Below are 21,574 nucleotides of genomic sequence, written 5' to 3' on the forward strand. Positions count from 1 at the left end.
AGCTATAATAGAAGTAACACTGGAGCTTTAGTTATTTTTGTTTCCCATGACAATCAGTTATTCTGAGATCACGAGAGCATGTTGGTTTTCTCAATCACTCAAGCAAATGTTGTGACTCTGCATTTTATTTAATTGGGGCATCTGCTGTGGCACATTTGCAGCATTCAGCATTTGGCTGACAGCACCTGTCTGTGTGTTCCTGCCGTGCTGCCTTCCATCACAGTCACTTTCTCTGCACTGCCACTCACTCAGCAGCATACTGTCTGTCTTGGCATCCACGTTCTGAGCCATTCAGAGGGGTACAGGGCTGGCTTGGTCTCCTGTGCTTGCTCTTCCCTCTGAGAAAAGCAGCATTACCCCTTCTCACCCTGTCCTGGGAGAGAGCATGCAGCCCTTTTGCGAAGCAGGTTTTCTTTACTTTGTAATTATAGTTTGATTTTTGAAAAGTAAAGCACCTTATTTTACTAATTTAATAGTGGCTGAGCACTATTTGACACTTCTCTATAGTTCTGTCTTTGCATTTAATTATTTCTTTAGATTTGAAAAGCTGTTGATTATTCAGGATTTGATTCACTTTGAAACACGATGCTCTTCAGCCGTGAACCCCACAAACCAGACTGCAGGCTGTTCAAAATGAGAGACCGCGCTCATAAATGCCTGTAAGTATTCAAGCTGAACTCCCCTTCCAAAGCACAATTCTTCGGGCTCTTCTCATCCTCTCTGTTCCCTGTGTACCAAATCCCTGATCCGTATCTCTGTTCTGAGTGCTGATACTCTTTAGGTGTGGGATTTTCCCTGCCCGGCCCCCTCCCTGGCTGTGCACTTGTTTCTCCTTCCCAAGGCCCCAGATCCCACGCTGATGGCTCTGCTGATTGCACGGGGCTGGCTCAGCTTCGCCTTTCATCCACAGCCACACTCGGTTCTCCTGCTCACCCAAACAACCATTTCCTTCCTTCTTTATATTGTTCTCATCAAGACCTGCCTTTCCTCTGGGCTAGGAAGTTCCTATATCCTCTTTAAAAAGCATCATTTTTTTTCACCCCCCTAGCCCAGCTGACTTCCTCCCCACCTCCCACAGCCCCCATCTTGGCTCTGAACTTTGTCCATCCCTGTTCTGCCTCTCCCCTCCTCATGTTCCCAAGCAGTAGGTGGAGGAACAATGTGCCAAAGAGAAGCTGTGAAAACCGCTGAGAAAAAAGGGCAGAAGGAACCCAGTGAAAGAAGTAGTATCACAAGCAAGTGATGAGTGCCTTTCACCAGTGTTATCAGTGATCTTGTTGGACTGCTAAGATAAAAGCTCTGTGCCTGTAGGGCTGTGTACCTGCCAGCATGGTTTCTCTAAAGCAGAAACAGCAAACAGGTATCATTTATGTGCTGAACTGGAAGCAGCACAGAAGGGCAAAGAAGTGTTTCCCTGCCAGGTTTCTTCTGAGCTTGACTACTTTTCAGCTACTTCCCCACAATCTACTTCATTAAGAACTGGAAGTGGACCCAGGGTGTTCTTCCAACAAGAATCTCCACTTCCAGGGTGTACCTGCAATCACCCTACAGCTGATTTTGCACTAAGTAGACAGAGCAGGTTGTTCAGATGTCCACAAACCATTGTAGTGAGCCGTAGCTTCAAATGAGGGCTATAGGGTTGCATTACTTGGGAATGGGAAGGGCTGTCAAGTATGAAACACCATCTAGTGAATAAAGTTGAAAACTGACAAACTGGTGTCAAATAAGATGAAAATCAAATTTCTAGAACTGCAGAAATGGGTGATTTGGAAATCAAGTCTTAGTTTCCAAAGTAAATTCCTGTGTTCTGATACTCATTTCCTTGATATATATTTGTATTAATGGCGACATAACCAAGTAGATCACCAAACTATGCTGTTGTATTAAACGTGCAAAAAGGACAAAAAATAAAAATTAAAAAAATCTCTCACTGGTTAGAGAAGCTATTTGCTAGGTAGCAACGTTTGGAAGTTTGACAAACCTGGAAAAAGCCACATCACTTTCAGCCTTTAATTTTAGCAGTCACTTGCATCATCTAGAAAAAAGTAGAGAAAGTCTTCTTTTTTGTTCTCCTACCAGGTTTAAAAAGAAAAAACCTATGCCTGGAATTAGTCCTGGGCTTCATACAGACTTGTTTGGGATATTAGCTGATTGATAGTGAATTACAATATTTATTTACTCAAGGTAAAGGAATAGGCAGCTAAAAGTGGAAAATGGAAAGGAAGAATAGGCTAAAAAGTAGTAAAAAAAAAAAGGTGAGAAAAGTAAAGAGTGACTTTATGCAGGACAACAATTTATTTTAGTTAGAAACATTACAATTTAGTTTCTTGATACAGGAATATATATATTTACCTATGTATTGAATTTTTAAAGGACAACATTTAGCCAAGGACTGTGTTCATCTGGAGGCAAGAGAAAGCTGTGCAGGGTGAGATCTGGGTGAGCTTGCTCCCTGAAGGCAGGCTGTCTTGTTCAATGATCTGCAGCCTGGCAGCCCTTGCAGAACAAGACATGCATCAAAGCTGTGGAGGTGCTTTGGTGTAGCACGTACCATCTGGGAGAGACAGCATCCATCATATCATCACAGGCATGTAGTCACATAATCATAGTTAGGATGTCAAAATCAGACATCAGCCCTAGCTCAAAATGAAGACTCTTATGTTGTCTTTACTTTGCTCCACCCGTTTTAAAAGATAGAGTATTACTTGCAACCCTGTCTGAATTACAGCTGTGAGATGTGGACATCTCCCCAGACAGCAGAATTTCTTGTACATCCATCCCTAAACTGCAAGTACCAACAGGCTGATAAATCAGATTAATATTACTTCACCATTTACACACACACATCAGGTAAAAACTCATTCACTGGAGCTTCTAATGGAAACAGAATGCTTCTTAATATATGTGAGACATTTAGGCATTAAAGAAACACATAGTACCATAGGTATTTGTTGGGCCTTCCGTAGGAAAAGTTACAAAACTTTTAGTGCTTCTCAAGAATTGCTGTTTTCTAGACTTCCTGGGGATCAAACTTCACTTTACTAAAAACTCTGGGACTTTTTCTGAGTCTTGTCCTGCAAGAGTGTGAGTCCAGGAGGGCCTGGCACATCTCTCGGGGTTGGAACTTGTAAGCAAAGGTGCAACACGATCCCAGAATGTAGATTCACTCTGCCCTTCTGCCATCTGCTCAGATGTGAGCCATCTCCAACCCAGGAGTGTCATCACTGCACTGCTGGCCAAGCCTCAGAAACTCAAGTGCCCTGGAGCAAGTTTTGGATCCAAACTGACTCTCTTCATGGCTGCTTTTAGGAATGGATGTGGTGACATCATCTACTGCACAATGAAGGTTTATCTCCTATTTAAATCCTTGTTGACAAAGTATCAGGGAGGAGGAGGATATTAAACATTGTTGAACTGCAGTCTGGACCACTATGATTTACTACTTAAGAGCTGCCCACCCAGATGAAAGTGTAGCTGATGAGATTGCCAAGAAATCACTGCTATTTTGTGTACAGCCAAAAAACTTCATGAGGTCTCTTCTTAAAAAGAAAAAAAAAAAAAGCAAAAATTGGAAAAAAGAATCCTTTTAAGTTATTTTCATAAGTTTCTCTTATTACTTTTTTTTTTTAATTATGTCTTTCTTTCTAGCCAGGGAAAATATCTGGAGTTTTTCCCAGTTTAGAGGCCCAAATGCTCCTCTCTGAGCCTCTAAAAAAAAACTCAAAGGTTAAGAAAACTTCATCTGATCATGTAAAAGAAGGGAAAGAACTTTCTTAAAGTTGATAATCCATGTTACTGAACTGATTTCCAAAATCAGTTGACTCTTATTCTCAGGCTCTTTTTGGCTGCTGTTGGTGCTGCCTATCACACAAGCTCCCGATCTAGTTGGAGGGAAGGAAAGGCAAACCATAGGTTGCACAGTTGTCATACCTGCAGCCAATCCAACCAGCACTTGGGAGGATATCTACATTTTTTCTTTAATCAATGCTTTTCAAAAGAACCTTATTTACTAAGCTTTTTTCTTAAAATATCATATTCCTGGATTATATCTTCTCCATATTGATGATCCATGCTCAGGAATCTGAATAGGGATTTTCATAAGACTTTAAAGGAATTAGATGCTCAGATCCCATCAAAATTAATGGGATCAGGCACCTAAGTCCATCCATGCCTTAAAAAATTCCAGTTCTAAGACACCAGTGACACCATATTTGCTTTGTGTGCTGGCAGGCCAGCAAAAGATCGGAACAATGGATGGCAAGTCTTCAAGAAATTGGAGCACTAGCTTCAGAAAAGCCTTGTAGAAATAAAATCTTCAAGTTTAGGCCAAATAGTGCAGGGAACACCAGCATCACTTTGCAAACTTGGCCAAGGAGTCTCCAGATAATGATGTATTTTTCTGAAGTTCTAGGTTGGAAGGGTCCTTAAAGCTCTTCTAGTTCAAAGCCTGCTCTGCCACGGGCATGGACACCTTCCTCTAGATGAGATTTGTGTCTACTGTACTTCAGGCAAACTTCACTGTAACATTTCATTTAAATGTTTCTCTTCATAGACCACTTTGCAACCAGAATATAATAAAGAGATTTGAAAAGGAGGGAACAATCAACTCAGGAGTACCTTGTGAGACTGAACAGCATCTTACATGCAACAGTAAAACTGGGAAAATACGAGCCCATCAGGGATAAAGACTTTTAAATCTTGTTGGCAGTCGAGACCTGTGGGGTACTTGTTCCAGTGATTAAGGAAAGACATACAACGAGTTCTACAGAGTGAAAGATTTTCCAGCAGTGTGGCTAGGCTATCGTCTGTGGGAGCTCTTCTAACATGAAACTTGTCTTTTTTGCTGCCTTGCTAGGAACCAATGTTGCCTTTGTACTTTGGAGTAGGTTGGCAGCACTCGAGTGTTCATGATCTCAGCCTAGGGGTGGAAGACACTTCAGCAAGGAAAGTGGAGGCTCAAGTGTTGAGAGCATCTCCTTCTAGATAAACAGTGCTTCTTCAAGGCATGTGCTGAGACAATCCGTGGGCATATCCCATCATCACTAGTTTGGTATAGTCTTCTCTTTCCCTTTCTGCAGTAATTATTTCAACAAAATGCTGAAACACTGTAGAAGACTTGAAAACAGACACTGAAAGCAACAGAAGGTGCTCATGGCAAAGAACCCAGCTGGAAACTTGTGGTGGTGGAGGAAACACGTGGAAACATGCTGGAGGTGCTGTGCTGGGGAAAAGGGTAAGAGCTGCACATATGCTCCATTAAGCCTGCCAATTCTTAGGGCTGCTTTTCTCAAAAACTGCGTGACTTTTACTTTCTGAGGCCTTGAGAGTGCTGGGGACTCCAGGAGAAATGTAGGGGAAAGATTGAGATGCAAAGAAAATTCTTCATCTCTCATGTGAGAAGGAGGAGAAAGGAGAGTCATCTTGCTATTTAGAAAGTCGTATTTATATACATTTACATTTGTATCTTTAAATACTCAAGATTGTAGAACCCCCAGAGGAGAGAAAGAGAGATGAGGTTTATGAAGCCTGTCTGCTTCCACAGGAATGCCAGAGTCCCAAAGAGGAGGCCATAATGTCTGGAGAACACATAATAATGTCCAGGATTCACTTCTTATCTTCCTCTTAAACTTCTGGCCCTTGATATAAGAATTGTAATGACTTTATTGGAACACTCTGTGTCTCAAAGCTTGTGATAATACAAAAGCCATCCCATGGCTGATTTCTTATTACAGAAACACTGTTCAGAAGGATGGAAAGAGATGTTTACACCAACAGATATCCTTGGTTTATAACATGTTGAGTGATTGCAAAACTTCAGGCTGAATTCCCAAATCCATTTAAGTTCTCAAGTGATCATAATATAGTTAACATATCCTTTACAGAAAACATGCACAAAAATAAGGAAATGAATGCTTAAACACACAATAAATCTTTCACTCTCCACAGAATAAGTGCACTATTCTTATCAGGTATAAACCATGGTCTATTTCTTCATAATCATAGTAATAAATCTGGCTCAGTTATTGTATATATTGTACTATCTGTGTATTTACTTTCAAAGAATATTGCTGTAAATTTCCTAAAGATAAAGGGATTCACTTTTTTTCATAGGTATTTACAAGTTACCAGTTCTGGTCAATAGTAGCAGGAGTTCTGTTGAAAAGGAAGCTATTAGATGGCAATTTCTCTTAAAATTATGTATGCACCTTTAGTTAGCATTTAATAAGTGGGATTAGAAATGCAATATTGATATTGCTTTTAAAGTCTTTATGTAGTGAAGAAAGAACTTAAATGTTTTGGGGTACTGCTGAAACAGTATATGTTATATAGAAGAGTTGTGTTACATAGAAATATACCTTTTGTTAAACTGTCAGTGTGCAGGCTGCGTAGGATCTGGGACATATGTCACTGCTTGCTACATTGCTTTCAGGAGTGTGGTAGTTGTTTACGCAGAGGCATCTTTCTACCTGAAATATCTATGAAGTCCATTTGGCTGCATTGTGAGCAGAATGCCCCATGGAAAAGCTGGGCTGCTGGGCTGTCTGTGCTTATTTTGTGATGGGTTTTGACTCTGTTAACCAAAGTAATTTGTTTATGCCCCTCTAAAATTTGATGAACTAACAAGGCCTTTCTTGAAGGGTGTTTCAATCAGTGATATTTTTGGAAATGTTTTGTGTTTACAAATGGAGTTGCTTGAACAGGTATTTACCCTGGTATTACTGAGAATGATGTTTGCTGAGCTACCAGTGAGTGCACTGAGGGTGGTGACAGAACTGTTTATACGTGGTGCTTCTAAAATAGAAGTGTCCTTATCATGCAGAAGTTATGTGCAGTGGGAAAAATAATAGAGGACACCAGCTACGACTAGTAATTTTTAAGCAATTGGTTTTAGTTAGCTCCTGCTCCGAGCATTTGGATTTGTGCTCACTCTAAAAAAAAAGACAGAAGCCATGTTTCCTACAGGACCGTCTGCTTTGCTGTGGATGTTTAAAGTCTACCTGGGTGCAAAAGCAAATGAAGACATTCCCAGAAGAAAAATCTGTCCAGGAACATTAAATACAAAGATACCACATCTGCCCATGTGGTGTCCCTGCAGCTCCTGTAAGCTGGTGCAGCTGATAAGAGCGCACCACTGTGTTTTTGCTCTCCTCTTACATCACACTCCAGGGAATGTCATTGGGATGCCATTGAGACCAGGTGCTTTTTGATCAGATCCAGTATAATGCTGCAGTGTTCTTGAGACTAGAAATCATACTTTTGATTTAAGTTGCATCTCAGTGCTATTGATGTTTTTGAGTTTTGTTTTGTCTTTTACCTTTTATATGTGGGTTATTTATTTATTTATTTGTTTATTTAGAGATAGCTTAGCACTGATAACATCAGACAAATTATAGGCAGGAAAGGAATGCATTTGGAAAGTTACAGTGCCATCTATAGAAGGAGCATCAACCTGCAATCTCAGGCCTCACTGCCTTCAACAACCTTATTTTGTACCTTCAACAATCATCAGCTGTTTTAACCATCAGCTGCAACTAAATAGTATATCCAACAGAAAACTGAGCACTGTACTGCACTCTTAGGCACGACTCCAGTCCTCGCCTACATGTTTGTTTTCCTTCCTCATTCTCGCTCACCTTATCTTTTCTGCCAACATTGTCCTGGTTGTGTTTGGTTTTGGTGGCAGACTTTCATCTCCTGGTAACCCAAAGCTGCCTGGTGGTCTCGCTCACCCTGCCAAGGAGACAGATCATTGAGGGTGCTTAGATGGGGCCTTGTGCAACAGGGAAATTGGCTATACATCAAGCCAAGGAGAAAAGTTGAGGTGCTGACTTCACAGTGAACAGTAAGGAACCAGGTGGAAGAGTCGGATTCAAGTCCGTATTCCAGCAGATATTTTATGGCTTATACGCTTACATTCATTATTGCTCGAATGTATTTACATACAGAGAACATTCACAGGAAGAGAGAGAACCATTCACCACAAAGTGCCAAGTGGTACAGTACTTAAACTAAGTAGCTAATGCAATGCATGGCTGAAAAAACTCTTGCCCCTTGCGCTGGCTCGGGGCAGCTCAGTAGGCCTCACACTGCCCGCATGCTAGCTGAACTCTCCCTGCCTGGCACAGCAGGCAGAAGGGGGTTTGTCAGTGCTTGTCAGTCCCTGAGGGATCAGCCCTGTGTGCTTTTCTTGCAGAAGCTGGAGGCAGATTTGGACATTGGACATTAGGCCTCATTGACCCAGCTCACCTGCTCTCCTCCATCTGTTTGCTGTGGCTTGTCACTGTGCATCCATCAGCTTTGGCTGGGAAATGCTCTTTCTGTGTATTTTAAACCATTAGATTTTGGTGAGGTGGGCAAAAGAAGACCATGGATCTAATATGGTACCATTTAACATCACTGAATGTTTTGCCATTGACTTTGACTGGTTTAGAGTTGGTTGTATGAACTTGATCAAACTGGATAAATTGTTCTTAAACCAAATGCAAGGAACAATTAACTCCAGTTGCTTTTATGAAGACTTCTTCCCCAACCTTGCTTCATTCAGACCCTGATTCTGGAGGACATTAGCTCAAAAAAATTAATTTCACTGCACACCCAAAACAGTGTGCTTCTATTTTCAACACTGGCAAATACCTACTTGCAAAGAAACTCTTAGGATAGAAAAACAAAAGGAAACAAAACAGATATCCACATATATTTTTGAAAGAAAACAGCTTGAAGTCTTTCACCACTGAAAACTACTTTTAAAATATATTTGCTGTTTACAGAAAAATGCTGTTATCTTTACAAAAGCATTAGATATATTAGATTTGGGGAAAATATTTTGAATGAGCAGGGAGAATTGAAATTTGCTTTCTAGGAGTAGGGCTTATGATCTTAGTTCCAGAGGGGTGACAAAATTGTTGTTAAATCACAGAACTAGGCAAGACAAAATCTGGATGCTGCCATTCACAACATATAGACCATTAAGGCTTTCAATGCTGTTCCCTTGTCTATCTGCTAAGTGTTTTTTTTTTCTTTTCTTTCTTAAGTGCTCACCAGTCTGTAGAAAGTAGCACGGAAAGTGTGGCACTTTTTTGCAAACCAAATATCCTACAAGCCAAATTAGGCATGGATTAGTCTTACCCAAGCACTAAAATTTTAAATACTTACTCTTGGTTATATAGACACCTAATGTAAAGTAATTGTCTTAAAAGAAGTAAACCCAATCACAGGACAAGATGGTACACCACGAGAATAAGGGTACGGCAATGGAGTTAGCTAGGGGAAGCCATTGCTTCTCTGTATAAAGTCTTCTTCATCAATTTGGTTGACCAGGAGTTCAGGATGTGCTGTGGGACCTTGACAGCTAAAGCCAGCACCACAGTTTACAGCATGGTCTAATCTTTATAGAATTAAATATGCAATTCAAGCTGAGGTCTTAAACCCACATGGACTTCTTTGGACAGAGGTCCTCATGCACAGTGAAGGGTTTTACAAGTGAGACCTGGAGTGGGAAAAGAGGAACTGTCTTAAGAAGAATCCTGTTCTGGAGAACAGTCCCCATGTGACTGCATCCAGCCACATTGTAGCATACATAATGCTGTGTGACTGCTGCAAAGGAATGCAGAGCTGGGCTGCCTCTGCCTGCTGTGTCTCATCCCAAAGGCTTCTGGACCAGCAGGCTTAAAGATGCACTACAAGGAGTACACTGCAACAACCACCAGGCAGCAGTGAAACTTATCACTGATTCAAGTACAAAATCTGCATGTTGGAGTGCTATACAGTTCTAAATACAAAGGCCAGTCCAGACTGTGAATAATTTTCAGATTAGACAGAGTTCTTAATGAACCACAAATGAGAAGTCTGTCCATCCGTACTGTGGGCAGTGGTTGCATAGCTGAATGCCGTAAGTACAGATTTGTAAGGGCATTGCTGCATGTACTTCTGCTTTCTGGTGGATTTCACTGATCATACCTCACTTGCAAATAAAATATGCACAGCATTTATTTTGCTCTAGATAAGAATGAATATAAATAAATCAGCAAGTGGGGATTGGAAGCCCTTTCTAGCTCCTGTATCACATTTCCCTTCTGAAACAGAAGTCAGCCTGAAAGCTTCAGCCAAAGCTTGCTTTGGAAATAAGCATTTTTGCAGACTGCTGACTGTGGAACTGCATTTACTAACGAGTTACAGTCACACAATGGTTTGCCTCTGTACTATCTGGGTCACAGGCCAGAATTCTCCTGAATGCTAACATTTTCATTTAAGCTGCGTTTGTCAGTGCACAGCAGAGATATTTTCCTTCCTAAAGCTAGTCCTAAATGGGAATGCTGTGTGTCACATCTGATGTCACTGCTTATGGTTGACTGCAGAGTCAGAGATGAGGCCCTCTCCCCATGAGCTCCAGTATGGTGGAGCACCAACCCATAGTGTCACCTCCCACTCTGTAAGGTCACAGTTGTTGGTGCCATTAAGTGACTCCAACAGACAACTAGCCAGGTACCACAACCAAATTTAGCTAAATCCACTCTGCACCCAACTTTAGGCACCTCACTGAAGAGCCTAATTTAAGTAAGGGTACAATAAGCTTTGCCTAAATTCAACACAGTCGGTGACCAATTGACTTTTTGCTCCTAACAAGAATATTCTTCTGAATAGCAGCTCTATCTCAAGCATTTTAAAGGAATACCATGCAAGATCTATTGACTATCTTCAGGTTTTAAGATTTGTATTTAGCATTAAGGGTTTTTTAAAAATTATTTAATAGATTTATCCATGCTGCATGCTGCACCTTTTACACAGTGGGGATATGGTATTAAATCTCACTTAGGAAGAAATGATGCTGAGTCCTGCTGGGAGATTTGTTTAGGTCAGTGCAAAAAAACCTAAAGATGAACTGTGTGACTGGTTTGGTCCCTCGCTGCCACTCTCCTCTCTGGAGAGAGCCTATCCTTCACCTGTTGGTACCTTGTACCTGTTTGTCTGTACGAAGTTATTACATGCATATAACAAGCAGCATATCTTGGCCTGAATGCCAGGAAGAATAGTCGGATCTTGCCACAAACACAAAGAATAGCTGGGATTGGATAAACCATACCCAACTTGTTATTATTTCTTAAGGAGTTCTATAGAGCTTATTTCTTAAGAAGCTTTCCAGCAGCATTCTTATGGAAAAAAAAAACCCCAAAGAGAGGGAAGTTGCTCTGTTGGTGGTCACTGCTGATGAAAAGTCTGAAAACCTTCTGTCTGAGAACAACAGCAGAGACAGCCCACACAGGTCTGAGCTCCCCTAATGCACACAAACATTATCTATTATATTGCAGTCAGCAAATATGTTAAAAATGTATACTTTATTTATACAAACTCATGCTTCTGCTGTAGCAAAAAAAATTTTGGAAAGCAGTTGGACTTGTGAACACTTACACTTCAGACCATAGTTACACAGTCGGGATTCACATTTTCTGCCGGGATATAATTTATAAACATTGGATTTAGTCAGGGAAAGTCTTCATAGAGGTTAACTGTAATTTCCTGTTGTAAATGGAGTCTGATGAGTGAGGATATGAAATCTTGGAAAAGTTTAATCATTCTAAGAAAGGCTGTCCCACTTGATGGAGTAGAATTTGTACAGCTTTGCAAAGAATTGGCAGTTTGCTAATTCTCTGTCCGCTCCAGAGTGAAAAAATCACAAGTGAGGGGCTTCTGCTTGAAAGCAAATGGATTTTTGCCCTCCTAGTAGGATGAGATCAGGCTCCGAATCTAAACAGATGTGGAAATATCATTATATTCCTGACCAAGGAATTTATGTCTATTTGTACACAGCCTCAGCTCTATGTGCCCAGGCCCAGCTGAGGCCACTGGAAGTCCTAGACTTGAGTCAATCTTTTCTACAATAATTTGCAATTTTGATTTTTGAAACTCCTCAGCTTTCCCACATACCTAACCTTTCTGTGGGATGGGAGGGGGGAAAGGAGGGAGAAAGTACTATTTCTTGAATTATGATGCAATAGAAATCTACCAAAGATTGAGGGGGACTCAGGATTAAGTGTTAATACAGACCCTCTTTTGCAGACAGACATGAGTTCACCCGACTCTTCTCAAAGCCAGTCAAGCTGTGGTTAGCCTAACAGTCAACTTTAGCTAATAAGCCGTGCTAAAAGGTAAAATATATTAACTCAGGCCCATAGCCAAACTAGTGCAGATATAAAACTCTGCCTGAAAAACAAAACATACATGGTTATAAAATGAGTTTTAATCCCAACTTCGCCATCAATTTCATGTACTACCTTAAGCAAGTCACTGAATCTATGTCTCAGTTCCTTACTTGCACAGTGGGGACAGTAAAAACACATTAAGAGTGGAAGCTGTTCTGGTAAGATTTTGAACATGCTTATAAAGTCTTATAAAGTCTTGAAAAGAAAATGCAGTTCAGTCTAGTTACAGTGCCACAGTTAATAATGCTTCTCAGTCTGACATTGAACAAATGTAAGCAATTGAAGCGTCTTTTTTTTTTTTTTATTGAGTTTAAAATGCTAACCCTACCAAAACACATTAGCCCAGCCTTGTCCCTCCAATGTCATGCAGCTCTCCTCACTTTTTATACCCTGCTGCAGGCCTTGTAATATCTGCTAGCCGCATCTGAAAAGCAAAAACTACGTAAGGAATTTTCAAATCAGTTCTATATTCCTCGTTATCCACGCATTGGGCTCCATCTACTTTTCTGAGGCATAGCAATTTTTTAAGGAGCTGAGAAATGTCATTAAACCATCTTACAGCATTTGCAGTGCTAATGGAAGGATGACCTATGAGAAATGAGCAAGAATTGTCTCTTCTCCCATTTTGCCCATCAAGCATTCTTTGACTTTCTCCTGCACTCCAGTAAGGGTCCTGTACGTCCTCATAAATTGCAATGCTCAGAATATACCTCTGGAGATGGTTTAATCCTATCCCTTGCTCAGAAGTATTGGGCATACTGGATCACATCATCTGTGGCTTTCTCTAGCTTAGCTTTGCAAGCTTCCAAGGCTGGAGATGGGTCATCATTTCTCTGATGACTTTTTCCCAGTCCTGAACCACTTCCCTTTAAACAAGTACATATCTAGTGTCCAGATGTCCCAAATGGAACCTTCCAAGATGCATTCTGTGGTTACTGCTATCAAAAAGCTAGCTTTATCATCCTTGTAAATGCCATTGAAGCAGTTATATGGTACAATTAGATCCTCTCTTAGCCTCTTCTATGCCAGACTGAAAAAGTCAACCTCAACCAGCCCTCCTTGCAGGCCATGTACTCTACATCTCCAGCTGGATCCTCTCCAGATTCCTCCACATCCTCTTTGGACTGAGGTCCCAGAACTAGACATAAGTCCAGGTGCAGCCTCATCAGTGCCAAGTAGTGACGGATAGCACCTTTCCTCCATCAGCCAGCCTCACTCCTTCCAGTAGAACTCCCAGTGTAGTATGCAATTTGTCTTACTTATGATGAGAGCACACAACACGTGGGCTTATATTCAATTTGGCACCTGCCATAACCCCAAGGGCCTACATCCCAGCCTGTCCATACATAGAGTGGCTCCAGCCAGGTGATGAGATCAGCAACTCATTGCATTAAACTGTGAGGTTCTTTTCGCCTCGTGCTCATTTGAGATCCCTCGGGTTTGAAGTATTTGGTGCATCAACCACTCCCAGTAATTTAATATCACCCTATACAATACTTTAAAAATGAAAAAATACAAGTGATATTTTAATTCCTTTGGTCACAAAAGAATTTAAATGCCGTTACTTGGCTTTCAGAGCTAGGATTTTGTCTTCATTTTCTCAAGTTCTTGATTGTTCTCACTCAGTTCATAATCTCACTGAGCTTCAGACCTGTCATCAGTCTCTCCTTAGTTGTTGGTAGCAGCAGAAGAGGGAACCTGTGACAGTGAGGTTTACTGCCATTCTGTCTTTTCTCCCTAGTTCCAGCACACAGACTAAGGGTATCAGCCAGCCACTTGAACTCCCCAGTGCCTGTGCATCAAAAGGCAGCAGACACTAGTACTCCTGTTCCCCTTTTGAGGTTATTTCACTATCTTAAGTATTTATAGATTGATCTGGGCATCAACAGTTGGATGCTACTGGAGTTATTCCCACTCTTCCCTTACTCCTGTAAGAAAATAAACATTGAAATAGTAACATATAATGTAATGGGATGAAGTGGTGTGTTTATTAACTGCAAACAAGCTATGGACCTAAGCCAAAGGCTATTGAAATGCATAAGAGGCTTCAGATGTTGCATCAAACTTGAATTAACATTTGACTAAATGGGTGCTTTAGCTTGTGAGTGGTCCAACTGGAAGGAACAGTATATTTCACATCACACGCACCTTCAAATAAATGAGTGGCTGATCTCCTGAATCACACTTATTGCCATAAGTTTCCCAACACTGCCACCTGCAGAACAGGCTAATTACAGCTCCCAACAGAGAACTGTTAAGAGGTTGAGCGCAGACAACACTGGATATGATTTTAAGTTGCCATGTGCATGCCTGGACAGATAAACCTGAAATCCTACCTGAAAATCCTAAATATTTCTGAAACATTTCTAAGGATGGCTCTTTATGTCAAAAATCCACTTGTGGAAGGCTGCAGAAAAACCACAGTAACTTACTGATTCAAATTAAATAATTTGCACAATAAAATCCTCACATCTGGAAGGTCAGCAGTGGCAAGAACCAGTCACTGATTTCTTTTAGAGATGCATGGAACACCGCTATCAGGCTTCGCAAGCTGCCTGCCTGATTCAGTAGCTGTCACAATGAGAGTTCTGAGGTGAAACATTTGGGGCTTTGGTTGAGCAGACAGAAAGAGCTGATTTAATCATGGAGGATGTGCAGGAAATTAAGATAACAATTCTATTCAGAATTAGAGATTCAGGATTAAAATTGAAGGAAAACAAGCACAGTGAGCTCCACTTGAAGTAGGATGCGGCTAAGAGTGTCAAATTATTGAAGACCATATTTTAATTAAAAGAATGTTTTTTGATCATAGCTTCTTGAAAGAAAAGCCTACAGCAATTTGCACTCCTTGGTCCAACACTTTTGCTAAAGTGTGATGCAATAGACAAAGATAAAAATTGAAAAGCCATTTGCAAGCAGGTAAAGCTAGCTGGAAAACATGCATTAAAAAAAGTTTATAGAGTGTCTATAAACTCAATGACTGAAAACCATCCTTCACTACTTACAATTTATTCTAGATGGATATGAAGTGGTGCATACATGCTTCTGAGCATGCTAACTTTGTAATGTATTAACATACCTTGAACAGTTGAGCTATTAATACACCAAAAGCTCCCATCTATTCAGCTTTCAGATACTTACCAATTGGATCCTTATCTCTGGAGACAACTATCACTGTTCATGAAACTTTGGCTCTCCCTAGTAATTTATCTTCCTTTAAGCAGGTCATTTTAGGGGAGAGTTCAGTGCTTTGCCAGACACCAATGTTAATTTTAAATAGATGAAAACAATCTTGCTGTTGATGTACATGAGGGGATTGCTAGTCTTCCATCTTTTGAAAATGTACCCAGAGCCAAAGGGTGACAAAGTAAAAAGTGAATGCCTCAACACTTTTCCTACTTCTCCAAAAAAAAAAAAAAAAAAGAAATTATTCAGATGTCTGCCATTCAGTAGACCTGAAGTCTAGAAACCTCAGCAGAAGACTGGGGAAAAAGAAGCTTGATAAATGCCACAGTGATTTCACTAGCTCTGCTAGATACACTGCTAGATTAAAAAACAAACACACACTGATGCAATCACTATAAGAAATATAGTCAGAACTCAAAAGGCACTTTCAGGTAGCTTCAGTATTGCCTACGCAGTAGCTCACAGGCACAGTTACAATAGGTACCCAAGGCAACAGCTTAAACAGTGACACCCCCTGCAGAACAAAAGCACAGTCCTACAGGCATGGCACACAGCTGGCTGGACTCCACTCTTTCTACTACATCTGATGGTTGCTGCTCCTTCCAGCCCCCTGTGATCCTGCCACAAGCAGTTCCCTCTCTGGGAGACCTTGTTGCTAGGCAGCCTGAGTCATAGGGAAGGCAGAGATGGCTCCAGGCCTCTGCTAGTGCAGGAGGCTGTAGCAGAAGTGCCATGGAAGGCCTTCATCCGTGTTTTGTCAGCTTGAGAAGGATGCTGTCAAAGAGTAACATGCAACAGTTTACCTTAGCAGGTGCTTTCAACTTTCCAAAACTGAAAGAGGCTGATGTTTAGAATTGAAGTACTCTAATCTTTTAAGCTTCAGAATCCAAATTTACTTTGATAATGCTTTAAGAGTAGCAATGAGATGCAACTCAAAACATCACTTTCAGCCTACACTTGGCTTTAGACAAAGCTTCTATTTTGAATTACTCTTCAAAAAAAAGCCTGAAAGCCAGGCTTACAGGAAACACGTAACAGCAGCTACCTACAGAACATATGAAGTTACCAAGCACCACAGAACAGAAATCTACACTGCTGACAGGTCCCAGCTAGGACAGTACGTTTGTAGGCCTTGGTTGAAGGACACTTTATTCTTCCCTACAGTTATCTGAAGTTTGAGCAAGCAAGGAGCTGCAGATGAATATGTAAAAAGCTTTCATTTAAGAGGTTCAGAGTGTTGAGGCTAATGAGTGTTTTACCTTAAATCTTTTTTTCCTATCACTTTCTTCCTATTCATCCAACCTGAAATTTCTCCCTACAACTCAAAATTCAGTTACTGTGGCTTCCCAACCTCTCCACACTCCCATTTTCCAGTCACTTTGGAAGAAACATGTAACCTCTTCTAAGGTTCAGCTTAGCACAGTAAGAAGTTAATAAACCCACACACAAGCTGCGTGGATTATGTCAGTATCAGACAAATTACTTTTTGCAACAGGTAGGAAAAAACTGTTCTCATGCTGCCTCCTACCTGAGGATGAAACGATATCAGTTAAATGGACACTGCTGCTTCTATACAAGTAACCTTCCTGTAAAAGCAGATTGTTTCAAGTTGTCATTTCAGCATTCATTCATCCCACCTTACCAGTAGACTGTAAGTATAAAGAAGGATGTGAAATTACAGCTGAAGAGTTTGGGCATTAGGAAAAGCTTTAACAGAAGCATGGTGGAGGCCTGGCCTACATTATCCAGACACAAAGGCATCTCTTGCCTCAAAGGCCTTTAAAGACACTAGAGAAAACATTTGCCTCAGCTGACCTGCTCTCCTTAGGCAAATAGTAACTTCAAGCCCTGAAAAGAACTTTGAGTGGCCTTCACAAAACAAGGTTCGTAGGATGCCACAAGAAGCCATTTTAGGACAAGAGGAATGATCACTGTACTCCGTTTAGTCTTCCAGCAGAAAGTTTTATTCTTGTTAAGGACAAGGAAATATCAACCAACAGCTCCATTAATAGACGCAGATTAAACAAGCCCTGTTAAGCACCTTCTACTCAACATGTGAAAAAACAGAGTCTAAAGACATCATGTGTCCAAACTGTTCACATTAAAACTTGAGCTCATCCTTTATTGTAAGCTCAAGTGATGTTGCTTCTGTGTATAGCAAAGGGTGGAAACAATTTAAGTTACCAGAACAGCTGTGTTTAACAAGTACTGAAGCACTGGAGTTTTGACTGCATTTACTAGTGTGCTATTAGAATGCTTTCCTTCAGAGCCTCAGGCAGACTTGCAGAAAGCCACAGCAGAAAAACGGACTTCTCCTTTTTCACGTTCTGTAAATTGTCTGCAGATCTTAGCAGAATCCTTAAAAGAAGAGAGCTGTTTAGATGACTGGAACACATTTACTTAAAAAAAAAAAAAAAAGACCCTAACTTACTGCAAATTCTCTGGGTCCCCATAGCTAAGTTACATGATCTAATAACACCAGTTAATACATACACTTAACAGATATCTAGCTCTGTGGTATAGTACTGCTTTGTTACCAGCTTGCACAGCAAGTAGGTACAACCACTATACACTGAAAGAGTGCCCCCCATCCTTTTAGAAGCCATACTTCCAGGGAAACAGCAAGAACTTTTACCTTCAATAGCAAGTCATCTGAGCTTGTGCCATGGTTTACAGGAAACGGTAAACGCCCATCTGTGAAAGAAAGGTCCATCACTCACTAAGCTTGAGTATGCATTAGCAGAATTCATTATAGTGATGTAAGAAACCAGTACACAGACTGTGAGCACAGAATAAATTGTCAATACATGTTTAAGTGAAAAGGGGACCCAGTATTCCCAGCTCTACAGGAGATGTCACTTTACAACAGTATATAGGCATTCAGTGCAACTCACCTCCAGCTAAAATTTTTAAGTAAAACTATAAATTGGCTTTGACAATACCATTAGAGAGCTACACCAGTATCAAATTCCTAGCCAGAGACACCAACACTGCTATACAGTGCAAAGCAAACCCTGCCTAACTCCAGAGCACTCAGGAGCTTACCCAGTTCATACAGATGTCCATCCACATTAGCAAACAGGATGAAGTGGAAGTTCACACTGTTGTCCTCAACCTTAGGACAGACCATTAGACACGTTAATTAGACTAAGAAAAGCCTACAATTATATTTAGAAAAATCCCACTTGTAGCTACAAGATAAAGGAGCTGTCTAGAAGAACACAAAATAAAGCATTAATAACCTGATTCAGCTTTAGTAGCCACTGCAAGGCCTCTATACATTACTATATATTAAAGTGCCAAAGCCTTAATATTCAGCCTCCCAGATGCAGCCTGAACCCAATTTTCAACGTGTTTGATAAAGAAATCCTGCATTCACCCATCAGTTATTTAGCCTATTTCATGAGTTGTGACAGCTATATGCCAGACAAGAAATGGCACTGCTCTACCACTTTCAATATCCTCTTCTCCCAAGATTCTACCCATTCATATCTTACCCGACACTGTCCTTCTTGTGCAACAGAGTTGTGGACTTCTTGTATAGCCTTAAGAGAAAGCACACAGAAGTTATTGCATCCCTTAAGTGACAATGCTGACAATTATTTGTGTAGTTCACACACCTTATTATTTGCAAAACGCTTAGCTCTCTCTTCAGGAGACAGATCAGCTGTTTCATCAAGAAACTTCTTCAAGGCAGATCCCTCATCTGCGCAAGATTAAAGATTTTCTTCAGCACAGTTATAGAAACAGTTATAGTTCAAACAGCCCACACCCACTCAATGCTCACTGTGTTAACTAGGAACAATTACTTTCAGCCTGGAACAATCTCCAGTATAAGCATATTACAACTACCACTTCAAGTTACCAGAAGCTATGGACGACAACCTGCACAAACAGCCAGAGTCCAAGTGCCTCAGGGTATTCCAAATACTTGTCTTGAAACAGACTTACAAATAGAATTTGACTTTTTCCATTTCTCCCTGCAGGTTTGGAAGAAGGAAAGTCATGTCTTAAAGAAATTATCCTGTAGCTGGTATCTTTCATTTATGCACACTGTTACAAGACATTTCTGTCTTTCCAAAATTGTGACTCTACAGACATACACGTCACTTGCTCATGCTAAGCTTGCTTTGGCTTTCCAGAGCTTGAATTAGTAGTACAGTACTAAGAGACAGAGTTCCTATTCTTACCTGAAATACATGCTGTAACACTCATCTCATTCAAGAGCACGCGCAGAATTCTTTCAGAAGTAAAGCAATGGGGATCTTATCTTTCTTTCCATACATCCTTTAACTTTGTGTAAGAAATACCACACAACCCAAGGTGTTCAGATTTTCAAGACAATGGCAGGAATTTATTTTATTTTGCAGTTCTCTATTCTGAACAGTAAACACTACCTAGACTCAGTGACAAACTGTTAACAAGAATTTGTAATCTTGTTTCCTAGGAAACAGGAGCTTCCAGCCACCCATTACCTAGACTAGTTTTGTATCTTTTTACATAGGAGAATCAAAACTGTCCTCTTCAGAAAATACACTTCCATGCTATTACCACCCCATATGGCTTTTCTCACAGAAAGGTGGGCATGTTTAAAACTGATTTATAGACTACATCAAGCAAGCCCACTTACACTAGACATAACTAGCATTAAGAACTTTCTGTTCAGTTGACATCAATATCAATGTCAATGCTCATTTCTAAACATAATGTTTCCTACTTGCAAATACATTGGTCAGTCCTGCTCTGTGCCCTTCCCCATCCTGCAATGCTTATCTACCAGGATAGGAGTCAAAATAACTTCACTTCTGCAATTTGTGCTTCTCTCCAGGAGAGGAAGGACGCACTTAGAAACTAAAGTTATATAGTGTATCTTCTATAGTCCACAACCACTCAACTTTCCACTGCTGTAAAAAAGCTGGGAATTCAAGTATTTTAGAATATTAATACTCACCAAGTTTAACTTTGTCTTTGTTATTAGCAACCGCGTGTATCAGACCAATTGTCCCACAGGAGTTACTGACAGTCTGCTTCAGGAAATACACCTTGGAACTGATTTCTTGGTCCTTTATTTTCTCAGTCTGTTGTTTCCTAAAGTTCTCATGCTGTGAACATGTAATTGTTTTCAGTGTTTCACTATAGCATTATCTTTTTGTTGTGCAAAATCACCACAGAGACAGGCATACAGGAGAGCCATTACCAGGACTAGACAGAAGAACTTACCCAGAAAGTCATCTTTGTGGCACAGGTCCAACAAAGCATTATCTGTCTATCCTGGATGCAGGCCAAGCCTTAATGGACTACCTACATGACTTAATCACATCCTAAAGCATTGTTCTTGGTTTCTTCATCTGTGTTGTACACTGGAAATAGCTTGAAGGGGAAGTCATAATGGATAGGCTCTTTATCTCTTCTCTCAATTGTTTTACCTATTTGATGGGACTACTCAGCATATCTATACAATACCTTGCTTTTGTACCTTTACACCACTTTCCTTCATTAATCCATACCCATTAGAACAGCATGTAGATCAACATAAAAGGTTATAACCCTTCTTTCTGAAGATTTGTTAAGCACAGTTCATTTTGAAGTGCACCTCCTTGTAGTTCCTCAGCATGTTGCACTATAGGCATTACCACGCAGCTGTAGCTCAGGCCTCCCTGGACCCAGTGAGTGATTCAGCAGGACGCAGAATCACCACCCCTCACACTCAAGGCCACTAACAGCACTTTCTTTAGTCTGGTACACAGAGAAAAGCACAGAAGGCATGTTAGAATAAGCACCCTTATGTTTTTTTTTTTTTTTCCTTATTTTTCTCTCGTTGGAGCTGACTGGAGGCCAGGCACACCACATCACCCCACTGCAGCCCAGCAGAGCCACACCCACCACCACCAGCTGATGCCGGCAGATCGCTGCGGGCACCGGCTCACAGCAGGTACAGCCCGTCTGCCGACAACGGGTTTTGTTCCAGGAGCAGCAGGGCCGCACACAGCCCCCCCCAAAGCTGGGCACCTACCTGCTCGGTGAGGGGAAAGAGCAGCAGCAGGGCACAGGCCGGGCTGGGCACAGCGCCCAGCGCCTCCTCCTCGAAGCCCAGCACGTCCACGAAGCGCCAGCCGGGGCTCACCCCGAGGCGGGACAGCACCTGCGGAGCACAGCGAGCGAGTGGCGGAGCCGCTCCCCGCACCCCCCCG

At 41.1% G+C, this 21,574-nt stretch overlaps 1 protein-coding gene and 1 long non-coding RNA gene across 3 annotated transcripts; both read right to left on the minus strand.

Moving 5' to 3' along the window:
• Positions 1-2,285: 2,285 nt before the first annotated feature.
• On the minus strand, positions 2,286-15,593 carry LOC109367368. 2 transcript variants are annotated; one of them, XR_004159659.1, is made up of 3 exons: positions 15,339-15,593; positions 7,635-7,731; positions 2,286-2,554 (listed from the first exon to the last, which is right to left on the minus strand). It is a non-coding gene; the product is annotated as an uncharacterized LOC109367368 (long non-coding RNA). The 2 variants fall into 2 exon arrangements; XR_004159660.1 differs by lacking the exon at positions 15,339-15,593 and adding an exon at positions 8,248-11,142.
• Positions 15,594-17,324: 1,731 nt separating this feature from the next.
• On the minus strand, positions 17,325-21,570 carry UCHL1 (ubiquitin C-terminal hydrolase L1; the record flags this gene model as incomplete). The annotated part of the gene is made up of 7 exons (XM_010710310.2): positions 17,325-17,741; positions 18,019-18,077; positions 18,429-18,498; positions 18,881-18,928; positions 19,004-19,089; positions 20,335-20,485; positions 21,397-21,570. Coding segments are annotated over 7 exons (675 nt in total), but the record flags the coding sequence as incomplete, so codon positions are not given.
• Between the last annotated feature and the right edge of the window lie 4 nt (positions 21,571-21,574).

The sequence above is a fragment of the Meleagris gallopavo genome, chromosome 4, assembly GCF_000146605.3.
Source record: "Meleagris gallopavo isolate NT-WF06-2002-E0010 breed Aviagen turkey brand Nicholas breeding stock chromosome 4, Turkey_5.1, whole genome shotgun sequence".
NCBI lineage: Eukaryota > Metazoa > Chordata > Aves > Galliformes > Phasianidae > Meleagris > Meleagris gallopavo.